Source organism: Pollachius pollachius (assembly GCF_949987615.1).
Source record: "Pollachius pollachius genome assembly, chromosome: 5".
NCBI lineage: Eukaryota > Metazoa > Chordata > Actinopteri > Gadiformes > Gadidae > Pollachius > Pollachius pollachius.
The window spans coordinates 25,098,076-25,111,484 of record NC_136938.1 but is presented as its reverse complement, the minus strand read 5'-3'; the positions used below and the strand labels follow the sequence as shown (position 1 = coordinate 25,111,484).

Below are 13,409 nucleotides of genomic sequence, written 5' to 3'. Positions count from 1 at the left end.
CTGCTCTCCCACTAGAGGGGCGTCAGACCCCCACACCAGACCCCCTTATCAAGCTGAATAACCAGGAAAACCTGCTGGCGTCCTGGCTTTGAAGTCCTTCCTAACACCTCAGATCCGGAGAAATCCCCCCCCCCCCGTTTCCCCCCCATGAGAGAAAGGCTCCAAGGCCAGACCCTCCCGAAGGACCACATCACGCAGGAAAACATTCATTGTCAACAACAAGGGAAACAGGAAGAGCAGAGTTCCGCGAGAGCCTGGCAGAGAATCATCAAGAGGAGAGTTAAGTAATAACCGCCTAATATCCACATTAATACACACAGCGCCACTACTGTACTCTCTCACATTTCAAACCAGGGCTTTCCCCCTGAGTTTTCAATGCCTGAGTGAGATTATGTTGGATAATGTTCCTGTTCCGAGCAGTCATCCACCAGTTTTGTTTCCCTGGAGTTGCTGGGGTTGGGTCCAGGTGTGGGGTTACACCTGCTTCCTGGTTGGGTTTGTATGTCATGTGCCTGTGTGTGAACTGAACAGGAATAGGGCTTTGTTTTACTCCGCTGCTGGATCGGCCACTGTTGGGCTGAGCGGATCCAACAGTGTTGGGGAACATGGATTCTAGGCTGCTCTGTGCCTACAGTGGGGACTGCTGTGCCAGGATGTGGGCCATGTGTGGTTCTAAGTGGCCTTACTGAGAGATTAGAGAGCAGTTTGGTGGAGGCCTTGAGCATAAATCAGAGACAACAGTGCACCCATCCTCATCGACTCTGCTATGTTATGTCTGAGTCTCCTTGGTGAGGAGGCATCCTAGATAGGCAGCAATCATAGGACAAGAACAGCAAGCATAACAAACATTCCAGCTATGTTCCTTCATTGAGTAACATTTCAAAGAAACTTCTGGCCATGTCTCGGGTCTGAAAGCCCAGCCATCAAGGCTGTGCAGGGCTGGCCATGTTTGAACTGTGGACCTTGGTTTAACTTTAATGTTTTATAAATGTTTATTTCTAGAAATTAATACATCTTAGTATTTTGCTTCAAAGAGCCGTTTGAAGAGCAGCCTTACCGGCATGAGCTTGTTTACCTTAGTTTACCATGACAACCAGAGGTAACACAGCCGCTTTGGATTTTTTAAAAGTCGCACAACACCAACCTTCATAACTGTCTCTATCAGTGTCACTATCACTCACTTGAGTACCTTCATACGAAACGTTCCTAGAAAGACACCAAGGAAACAAGCAGCCAGCGATATAGGCCAGGGTGTCTCCACACACACACACACACACACACACACACACACACACACACACACACACACAAAATGAAGACAGCGGAGAGAGATGCAGGGCAGGGCAGGAGAAGCAACAGACCCAGGGGCTGCAGAGCCAAGGGGCCGCAGACTGCAGGCTAGGGGCCCACACCGTCCGCTGACAGAAGCCTTACTCTTCACCGGCAAACAGGAACACCTCTGTCCGTGCTGGAGAAAGCTTTAGGCTGGATCTATTTTAAACTCGCCAACCCTCTCATTATGGACGGGAATGGAGGAAGAGGGGAGGTGGGGGGTTAAGCTAAAAATCATGTCTACAATTGTCCTGAAAACACTCCAAATATTTGTTTAAAGAGTGTCAAAGGCTTACATTGTCCTTAGGCTGTAGATTCAATCTTTAATAACATCAATTTTAGGGGACACAACCTGACCTTCTAGGCTATCGTTCTTATGAGACGACCTCAAGGGGATGATAAGGGATGGGGATGGACGCACGACCCTGTCGGGAACACAACACATGCTCTCTGATTACATACGGCCAGTGACCCTGAGCACCGCACTGTTTTGTTTAACCAAACCACAGCTCTCAACAACATGTCTGCCTGCACAGGGGCAACATTACAGGAAGGAACCAAAACAAAAACACAAAGAACCAGCAAGTTAATCTGCTTCCTGCTACCTTCTGTTCTCAATATCACACACACTGTATACAAAACCCATAGAGCGCAAGTACAAACCCTGAACACACACACATCTTCCATCTCCCTGCCCATTAATAAAGTGAGTAGCGAGAAAGATCACTTTACAGTTAAGCAGTGGCACATCCAGGATAACCTTCATGTCCATCAAAAGAATGATGGTCCTACGAAATCACTAAGCTGTGTTAGGAAACTCCAATACGTCCCTATCTAGATGTATTGGTTTTGCTCTCAAAGAGATGCAGCATTCCGCATTGCTCCTGTGTGTGTGTGTGTGTGTGTGTGTGTGTGTGTGTGTGTGTGTGTGTGTGTGTGTGTGTGTGTGTGTGTGTGTGTGTGTGTGTGTGTGTGTGTAATGGAGCTCCAGTGGCAAGCCCTGCCATGGAGGTTTCCATGCCTACTGGACGCTTTTATCTAACGTAAGGCCATCGTGGCAGCGATGCATCCCACCTCGGCGGATGACCACACGGTCACCAGGAGACCACCACAGAGGGCTCAGGTTCCTATAGGAACCGACGTCAGTGAAACACCGTATACGTACTTTCTCCATTGGCGGGCCGAAAGCAACGCGTGGACAGACCCAGGATCAGCAGGAGCCAGCAGAACAAGGTCAACGGATCTCCCTCCGTGAGACACCTCCTGGTCCCCGGCCGACTCATCCTCCTCACCGGGGCCGTAGGCGTGTGTACACACGGGATAGCTACTATGTGATGAGGGGGCGCAGAGAGACACACACACACGAGTCGTTCTTCAGCAGCGACCCGGTGGATCTAGCGGGTCTTATGGACGGGGGGAGCACGGCTAGCTTAGCTTAGCTCAACTGGCTCTAACGCACGAGCTCCCAGTGTTCGTCTCGTGCTGCTGCTGTGGAATGTCTTGGGGGAGAGAGAGAGAGAGCGGCAGGCTCCGTCGATCCGCGCCGAAAATCACCGATTTATCCTTCTGGCGATAAATCGTGTTTTAATCGGCATAGTCGTGGCGTGTTCGTGTGCTAATGGCAGAACGACGTGGTACCGAAAAACGGTGCCGAAAAAATCGCATCACGAATCCCTTTGCGTTCAACCGCATCCTCCGACTCCATTTCTTGAAATGCCAGCCTCGCAGAGGCTGAAAATAGCGGGCAACCGATTAAAAAAAAACGGGGTAAATAGGTCTGGATATCGCCAGACTACGGTCCGTAGTGCGTGAAGGAACAGGAAAACAACCTCCTCATCGGAAACACACACCGACACACACAGTTAATCTCCAATATCTGCCCGTCGCAGTCAGGTCCTGGATAACGTGTTCAGCACCAGCAGCCTACCCGACGTCTTCGGTCCTTTTTAGTTCGTGCACGCACTGGCGAATTCGCGGCGAATTGCGTCTTCGTTTCACAGGGGAAATGTGGATGGACGATGGCGAAATGTATTAAAGCTGAGGTATGTTCGCCGTGTGATGATCCGAGGCGGTCTGTTGTTGTGGAGGGCTGGAGGCTCTGGTTGTGGTGTGCTGCTGGTCGACGGCTGTGAGCGCTGTGAACTCCCCGCCGCACACCGTGGGATCCGCGCTGTAAACAAGCAGCAGTCGCACCGCTCCACTTACTGCGACGCTTTTACGACCGAGGTGGGAAGGAAAAGACGGATCCCGAGGTCCTGTATCGGGATTGTTTTGCTTTTTCCACACAGGTATACTGCAAACCTTGAAAACAGTCCAGACTGCCGCCCGCCTGCCCAGAGATCGCAATCAACCATGTTGTGTTGGCTCAATACATTGTGCAGGCTTTATTATAGACATTATTGTGTGTTTTTGAAATGGCGTTCCAATGTGGTCTCGTTGCTCTGATTTGATTTTGATTTTAAAAAAAAAACCGGAATATAGGACGGCTGATTTTTATTATTTGTGTTGGAATTTAATCTTCAGTTTTCAGCTTGATGTTTTTTTTTTTTGTTCACCATTTATATTTATTAACTGGATAATTGGCCTGGAAAATGATAAGACTATCTACCAGACATCCATATCTGCGTTGTATAGACTGGCAGACTGGGATTATGCTTTTGTGATATGCGGCCAACGTTTATTTCAGAACCAAAACCCCCAGCTGTAAACAGTAGTTTGGGGTAAACATGGAGCCGCCTTTGCACATCCAGGATCCCTCTCCATCTCCACTCTCCTGAGCTTTGTGTGGCCAGAAGCAGAATACATGGAACTATTCACGACGGGCTCAGCACTGCCCCCTGGTGGACATAAACAAGAACGACTGTCATTTCTTAATGGAAGGTCGCCACTCAACCCATTGCTGTTAAACCCCACAGAAACTCACTACTGCTAGTTCATGTCAAGTGGCTCATTGTGAATAATATGGTCTTAGTATTCGATTTTTTTTCACACTGGAAAGTGTGGAAAAAGGCTGTCGTAAGTTAGATATTTCACAAAGGCATCCCATTTGAGTGCAATAAAAGGATAAAAATCATAGGACAATTCCGTGTGACTTTCCCTGCAATTAGAGGCCGCCTTCATAACTTTAAAGAGGGCCCCAGAGACAGCAAGCGGCGCATTACCTCATTCCTGGCAATACGTACCCGGCTTCCGTTACACAATTCCCACAATTAGGAGCGGGAAAAAAACATTCAAACCGAGCCGAATTGTGGAAGGCCACCCACTTCAAACGCACGGGAGTCGCCGTCTTCTAACAAGTACATAGTGTACCCGCAGGACCACGCGGGGCGTGCTGCTGGATCGCCGTGTCTGTCTACTTGTATTTGTGAAAACCCTCAATGAACGGGAGCCCCGTGCCCCGTGTGAAACCCTCTATAAACAGACTCCATGAAGGCCGCCGGCGACGTCGAGCCCACCGTGGAGCCCACCTACCTCGAAGCCCATCCGTCGAGTCAATTCATCCGCCGCGCTCATGCGGAAAGCGGCGCGTTGACCAGCCAACCAGGGTCGTGTATGCTAATGAGCGCCGCGCCTGTTGGGGGGTTTTCACTGCGCCCATGCAAGAGGAACGGAATTCAGTCTGAAAACAAAACGCGGATGGGGGATCGAATAATGGAGGGACACGACGACATATGTCGCGTTAATGATGGAGCCTCCCCCCCCCCCTCCCACACACACATATAGTTATTGGACATATGAGACCTCTGCATAGAGGGTCTGTGAGCAGTGCAGTCGACCCTGCAGCACAGGGCAGTCTGCATCCGTTTATAATAATGATTGTTTTATAACGACGTTTGAAGGGGGACTTGAACACGACCCAGGCTTGAGGGTCGCAGGAGTGGGGGGTCCTCATTCCTGGACTGAACCGGAGCACATGGACACAACTCCACACAGTTGGGTTATTAATAGCAGGTTTCACAGGAACAATTCAAAGTGTATCATGTAAATAGAAAGGTCAAACAAAATTAAGTGCGAATAAAGTAGCCTTTGTGGTTACAAAAACGCCCGTGAGGCCTACTATCACTACTAGACATGCTACTACTTTACTACTAATAGGCTTACTCAACAACTACTATACTCTACTACTATTACTACTACTACGGGAAAAAAAACTTTTCTGCTACTACTATTCTATCTATCATTTATTGATATGACAAATAATACAAGTGATTGTCGCTATAGAATAAAAATAACATACAAATTAATGCCGGACAGACAGCGTCTAGACCCAACTTTTCGAAGAGCGCGTTATTCAGGCATAAATTGAGAACCAATATATTAATTGATTAATGAATCGGACGCCCCACTAAAGGGTTCAGGAGGCCAATGTCCAATATGACATTACGGTTATCCCTATAAACAGATCTCAAAGTAATTTATTATTGGAAGCATATTTATAAATAGATATACTAGACGGACCGATAGAAAGATATTATACACAATCTGATGAATCCGCCCCAGTCGAATGCCACTGCCCACTAGTGGCCATCTACCATATTGCACAATTAAACTTAAATGGTTGATGCGCAGCGAGGATACTTCTGAAAGCAGACTGCTATCCGAAACACTATTGTTCAACCCTCACAAGAAGACAAACATAGTTTTTGTTGTAATCTTTTAATATCGGCATTATGCGTTAACGACCACAGAGTTTGAAAGCCCTCCTAATGTGGCGCTATAAATAATGTCTACAGGTAACCGGATGTAAACAAAAGAAACATCAGATCAGTGTTGCCAGATTGGGTCAGATTAGGCGGAAAATGTGGCCCAATCTGGCAACACTTTCGCACCAGAACCGGCGGAAACTGTAAAGACAACTGTAATTAGGTCAAAAGAGGAGTTCCTGTTGGGATGATTTGGCTTCAGAGAGCCACTTAAATCCATGACCTTGAAGAATTTCACGGGTTTTTTTCATAACGATTTCTTAACGATTCCGCTTTCTAGTAATCAATGAATAATTCGATTATGTGTTTCTTCTAACTTATCAATTCCCAGCCAACCAAAGAGGGGATATTTAAATTCATACAAGAAAGCAGAAACAGGACTGTTATAACTTGTCTTAGCCAGTAATAAACAAAGCCTATTTGTCTGTGGCAACCTATATTAAATTGAGTGTGGTATTAAATATTTGACGTTCTCCATATAGATCAATTATGCGTGAATGATATATGATGATGCAAGATTGTTATCAGAAATGTATTATTTATTCTTTCTTTCTCTCTTTCTTAGGTCCATCAACTTTCTGCTGACCTTTATTTTGAAATACAGCTCTTGTTCAGAACGCCGGAAGTCTCGACTTCTACTACCGCTGGTCTGACGCTGCTGTCAGAGTACCATTAAGCTCGATCTCCATCGTTTAATTTAGTACGTACTGCAGTGGGGACACCCAAAGCAGTGGACTTCAAAATGATTAATGCTATATTGATATTTAATAACCACGGGAAGCCTCGGCTGATCCGCTTCTATCAGTACTTTGTGAGTGTTTCCCCCGAGACTTCCTGAGCCTGATACAGCCTCTAGTCATGCAGCTTTATTGTATGCTTCTGTTCATGTTTACACGGTGTTGTCTTTAGGCTCTGTGGTTGGCTCTGCGTGTACCTTTAACGTTATATCATCATGTGGTAATGTCATAGCTCAGTTGAAAGGATCCGTGAACCTTGAGGACGGACACTGCGTGTTTGTTTGTGTGTGTGTGTGTGTGTGTGTGTGTGCGCGCGCGTGACTTAGCAACCACAATACAAAAGCATTTAGTTGGTATCTTTAGTTTCCAAAATTAGACTGGTTCCTGTTTTAATGTTGAGTTAAATGTGTGCATCAATTTATAGTGTGTATACAACGAGATGCTGTTTGTGTTTAAGTGATGCTGGTGCTGTAACGTGATGCAGTGTGGTTAACGGGATGCTGTGTGTGGCCGCTAGGCGGAGGAGCTGCAGCAGCAGATCATCAGAGAAACCTTCCATCTGGTGTCCAAACGGGACGACAACGTCTGCAACTTCCTAGAGGGCGGCAGGTAACTCATTCAATATTAATAAAAATATATATTATAACCATTGGAATACTATGGCGATGAAAGGTTGCCAACTCAATCTTCCAATGACCGCAAAGGGTACCAAATATTTTTATTTGATACCCTTTTTTTTGTTGTATCTGATTGGCTCTTGTTTCTATTTGAGTCTAGTCTGATCGGTGGCTCTGACTACAAGTTGATCTACCGTCATTATGCTACGCTGTACTTTGTCTTCTGCGTGGACTCATCAGAGAGTGAGCTTGGGATCCTGGACTTGATCCAGGTCAGTTTCTCTCTATCGTTGCTTAATGTCTGTTTTGCATGTGCAACCTGCCTGGCTTATCTTTTCTTCTGTACAACGTGTCTAAATAATGCCGTTGTTGTGTAGTTAACCAATTTCAACTCTTGCAGGTGTTTGTGGAGACCCTGGACAAATGCTTTGAGAATGTCTGTGAGTTGGATCTGATCTTCCACATGGATAAGGTGAGTAAACACATTGTGTGCCATTCTGAAACACCTACAGGACGTACTCCAAGGCGAGTGTTCAACAGGACACCCGTTTCCCTGTATCAACAGGAAATGGGAAGGCTTCTATTGGAAGTGCTTGATAGCATGGTGCAGGGACCTGTTGTTTTCAGGGAGGAGTCTGTTATTCTAGGGGAGGAGTTTACATTTATAGAGGAGGAGTTTGCTATTCCAGAGGAGGGGCCAATGACTGCAGAGGAGAAGTCATCCATTATTGTTCTCAAAAGCTCCATTTCTTTGAAGGTATTTCAAAGAAGTACCTTCAAGTGTCTACAAGTGTCTCACGTAACAAAAATGTAAGTTTCCATACTATTATTAATAACTACTGTATATAACTATAATACTCAAAGTTCCCAAGAACTAAAAAGGAAATGCATTGATGTGATTGTTTTGACATCCCGAATGTTTTTATTTTTTATGAATGAAGACACCCGCATGCAAGAATGAGTTCACGTCTGAGTATAGGCTACAAACGCGATTAACTATTTAAGTGCAAAAACGCCAACATATTCTTCATTTTATTTATTTTGCTGTCCACTTTTGGGTTAGGGTTAGGGTGTTTTATCCCGACAAAAGCCTCATAAGGACAGTTCCTCTGCGTCTCTCGTAGATCGCACCATCTTTCAACGTCTTTGTTTAATACGACTGCATCACCTTCTCTCACATGATCAGCAGCTTGCGGATTTTACTCTCTCTCCTGTTAGAACTGCTCATAACGATATCGCTGCGTCGTCTCTGTGGAGACAGTGCAGAAACACCTCTACCCCATGTGATCAAGCATGACATTTACGTGATTAGGGCATACACTTGTTAATATGTACGTCTTTTAAGGGCCATCTAGTGTTTGGTAGGCATACGACTAAGCCATCTGACGGGCCTGCATCGCAGTTCCAGATCTTTCATTAATTAATTCCTTGAAGTAGCCTTTGATAATGTTCTGGCCCGCCACCTACTGGCTGGAAAAAAAATTGGCCAAACTTGGTTGCCGACCCCTGCTATAGATCATTTTAGCAGGGTTTGGTTTTATTCTCTCGATGATGTGAGAAGGGTTTTAGTCTCTAGTTGATGTGAGCGGGGTCTTGTTTGAGTCTCTAGAAGACGTGAGCAGGGCTCTATTTTTAACGGCAGAAGTATTGGAGATGAAGAACATTGTCTTTTCAGCCGACTGAGCCTGGAGCTCACAACTAACCCGGACTAATTTCCCCAGTAGGAAATGAGCCTCATATTGAGTCCGGTGTTTTGAATCCAAAGGCAGACATGCAAAGGCGAGAGAACCTTCACCATTGAACAGACACGGAACATTAAGAGCATGCACTGTGAGCAGATATGCATTGTGAGCAGACATGCAACCCATAACGGTGTGGGAGTAGGCGTTGATTCTGATCTCATGGAGATGATGAATACACTCTGCCTTCAGTTCCGCCCTGCTCTGGGGACAATAGTCTCATAGGCCATACAGAGTTCGCTCTGCGGTTTGGTGAAGTACTGCTGAATAGGCAACCGGTCATTACATGGCATCACCAACCGCTCCCTATCTCCTGATGTGTATAGAGGTACGCACTGCGCAACAAGCACCTTATCGATGACTCAGTCAGTGTGGGGGTACCGTTAACGAAAAACAAATGCGTGTGTGAATATGCATTTACACTGACGTCGTGAAAAAACGAAGAAACTAGGCCAACTTAAATCAGAATCAAAATCCCCCCCCCCCCCCCCCCAGGTGCACTACATCCTGCAGGAGGTGGTGATGGGGGGCATGGTCCTAGAGACTAACATGAATGAGATCGTGGCCCAGGTGGAGCTTCAGAACCGCATGGAGAAGTCAGAGGTGAGAGGCTGATCCCAGATACCTTCTAGGGTCTATGATCCAATACCTTCTATTATCTATGATCCAATACCTTCTATTATCTATGATCCAATACCTTCTAGTATCTATGATCCAATACCTTCTAGTATCTATGATCCATTACCTTCTATTATCTATGATCCAATACCTTCTAGTATCTATGATCCAATACCTTCTAGTATCTATGATCCAATACCTTCTAGTATCTATGATCCAATACCTTCTATTATCTATGATCCAATACCTTCTAGTATCTATGATCCAATACCTTCTAGTATCTATGATCCAATACCTTCTAGTATCTATGATCCAATACCTTCTAATATCTATGATCCAATACCTTCTAGTATCTACGATCCAATACCTTCTAGTATCTATGATCCAATACCTTCTAGTATCTATGATCCAATACCTTCTAGTATATATGATCCAATACCTTCTAGTATCTATGATCCAATACCTTCTAGTATCTATGATCCAATACCTTCTAGTATCTATGATCCAATACCTTCTAGTATCTATGATCCAATACCTTCTAGTATCTATGATCCAATACCTTCTAATATCTATGATCCAATACCTTCTATTATCTGTGATTCAATACCTTCTATTATCTATGATCCAATACCTTCTATTATCTATGATCCAATACCTTCTCTTATCTATGATCCAATACCTTCTAGTATCTATGATCCAATACCTTCTATTATCTATGATCCAATACCTTCTATTATCTATGATCCAATACCTTCTAGTATCTATGATCCAATACCTTCTATTATCTATGATCCAATACCTTCTAGTATCTATGATCCAATACCTTCTAGTATCTATGATCCAATACCTTCTAATATCTATGATCCAATACCTTCTAGTATCTATGATCCAATACCTTCTATTATCTATGATCCAATACCTTCTATTATCTATGATCCAATACCTTGTAGTATCTATGATCCAATACCTTCTAGTATCTATGATCCAATACCTTCTAGTATCTATGATCCAATACCTTCTAGTATCTATGATCCAATACCTTCTATTATCTATGATCCAATACCTTCTAGTATCTATGATCGAATACCTTCTAGTATCTATGATCCAATACCTTCTAGTATCTATGATCCAATACCTTCTAGTATCTATGATCCAATACCTTCTAGTATCTATGATCCAATACCTTCTAGTATCTATGATCCAATACCTTCTAATATCTATGATCCAATACCTTCTATTATCTATGATCCAATACCTTCTAGTATCTATGATCCAATACCTTCTATTATCTATGATCCAATACCTTCTATTATCTATGATCCAATACCTTCTAGTATCTATGATCCAATACCTTCTAGTATCTATGATCCAATACCTTCTATTATCTATGATCCAATACCTTCTATTATCTGTGATCCAATACCTTCTATTATCTATGATCCAATACCTTATATTATCTATGTTCCAACTAGGGCTAGGTATTGTGGCCAATTTCCTAAATCGATTCGATTTCGATGCATACGTTTCTGAATCGATTAATCACGATTCGATTTGATTTGATTCGATTCAATCTGCTCTAAAATAATGAAGATGGCTCAACTGTGTTACAAAATACAAATGTACTTTATTTTTTCTCTTCATCTTAAACAGGTTTTAAGTGCAAACCTTGTAAACAAAGTCTCAAAAGTGCAATTTTGAAATGAGAAAGGAATTGCAGAACTTACTTGAACTACAACATAGTTGTAGTTCAGTTGTAGTTCACTTACTTGAACTACAACAGTACTTGAACTACAACATTCCATCACTGCAAATTGCATTAAGGCATTGTTTATTAAAGTGCAAAAATAATAATAATAAAAGTAACAAAACTAAAAAATAAATAAAAATTAAATCAATCTCATGCCCTATGAATCGATATTGCAAAAATTTAAATGAAATCGATTAAATCGATTTTTTTACCCAGCCCTAGTTCCAACCTCTATTATCTATGATCCAACCTCTATTATCTATGATCCAATACCTAAGTACCTTTGATCCAATACCATTTATTATCTATGATCCATTTAATAGACCTCTCTACTCACTGGGAGCTTAAGAAATGAACCAACAGATGATTGTTTGTTACCTGTATTGTAGACTAACCTTTACCAAATAAAACTAGATGTTTAGAATAGACCAGGACCTCGAGGTGATGGTTGGTTATCTGACAAGCAGATTAACCTTTACCATGTCAAACTAAATGTTGAGAATAGACCATATGTCGAATGTTGCCTTAGTTGTCATAGACCAGGCTATTGAATGGATTCACCTAGCCATTGAACTAGAATCGAACATCCAGATAATTCTCCGTTCGCTACAGAGCAGACCCCCTTACCCGACACATCCACTATCTATTCGATCGGCTCCGGGACAGGTGTGTAATATTATGGGATGTCTCCCCCCCACAGGGCGGTCTGTCAGCGGCCCCTGCGCGGGCCGTCTCCGCGGTGAAGAACATGAACCTGCCGGAGATGCCGCGCAACATCAACATCGGCGACCTCAACATAAAGGTCCCCAGCCTCTCGCCCTTCTGAGCCGGGGGAGGGGGGGGGTCTGTGTTCGTCCTGATGTTCGACCAACTGTTGTTACATAGATTTTATTCTGTTCAATGTATACAAATAGATAAGTTGATATTTGTTTTAGAATTATTTTGAGCGGATTTGTTGTCCGCCGGTCTTGTCAATGTGTCGTTCTTGTGGACTTCTGCTCTCCGCTTCGCTAACCAAGCTACTTCCAGCTCTCTGGCGTTTCTGTTTCCCAGGGGGGCGTTCCTTCCTGAGGTTTTCCCAGTATCCACTGGCAGCTCCTTGTGTTGTGCTGGTAGTTGCTGTTGTGAATCTCAGGGTGTGATCTGCAGGTCTCACGTTGTTCCAAGACATCTGGTTCCCTGCAGGCCCTCTGCAACCCCCCATTTGCTCCTTGTGTCAGCTCTCCCCTTTGGTTATAATTGATGTGACGGTGGATGTGGAGTGTAACGGAGGGGCCAAAGAGAATTCTTGGCGAGTTTGGAGACGTGTGGACGAGGCGTCTCTGCTCTTAAGTGAGCGCAGAGACGAAGCTGAGATCGCTCACGTCTCTTCTCTTTAGTGAGCGCAGAGACGAACAGAGATCACTCATGTCTCTACTCTTTAGTGAGCGCAGAGATCACTCATGTCTCTACTCTTTAGTGAGCGCAGAGATCACTCACGCCTCTACTCTTTAGTGAGCGCAGAGACGAAGCAGAGATCACTCACGCCTCTACTCTTTGGTGAGCGCAGAGACGAAGCAGAGATCACTCACGTCTCTACTCTTTAGTGAGCGCAGACACGAACAGAGATCACTCATGTCTCTACTCTTTAGTGAGCGCAGAGATCACTCACGCCTCTACTCTTTAGTGAGCGCAGAGATGAAGCAGAGACCACTCACGCCTCTACTCTTTAGTGAGCGCAGAGACGAAGCAGAGATCACTCACGTCTCTGCTCTTTAGTGAGCGCAGAGCTTCCTGTTGTTCACCACATTCTTGGGCTGTGTAAATAAAAGGTACAGGTGACATTGAACTGCAGTGAAGCTGTCTTCTTTCTCAGTTGAATTTATATGTTATGCAACGCTTATATGGTTCTTTATTAATCCCAGACAGAAAATCCA

At 44.2% G+C, this 13,409-nt stretch overlaps 2 protein-coding genes across 2 annotated transcripts in view; one reads left to right on the top strand and one right to left on the bottom strand.

Moving 5' to 3' along the window:
• LOC307075933 (insulin-like growth factor 1 receptor) overlaps window positions 1-3,518 on the bottom strand; it is a 34,162-nt gene extending 30,644 nt beyond the window's left edge. Inside the window, exon 1 of the mRNA XM_079736695.1 lies at window positions 2,498-3,518. Coding sequence (XP_079592821.1) covers window positions 2,498-2,615 — 118 coding nt within the window. The 5' untranslated portion in view covers window positions 2,616-3,518. The remainder of the gene's footprint in view (window positions 1-2,497) is intronic.
• Window positions 3,519-6,668: 3,150 nt separating this feature from the next.
• On the top strand, window positions 6,669-13,321 carry ap3s2 (adaptor related protein complex 3 subunit sigma 2). The gene is made up of 6 exons (XM_079737198.1): window positions 6,669-6,846; window positions 7,290-7,381; window positions 7,550-7,661; window positions 7,790-7,861; window positions 9,624-9,731; window positions 12,194-13,321. Exons 1-6 carry the CDS (start codon window positions 6,778-6,780, stop codon window positions 12,317-12,319), a joined length of 579 nt encoding a protein of 192 aa, XP_079593324.1. The 5' UTR covers window positions 6,669-6,777; the 3' UTR covers window positions 12,320-13,321.
• Window positions 13,322-13,409: the final 88 nt, after the last annotated feature.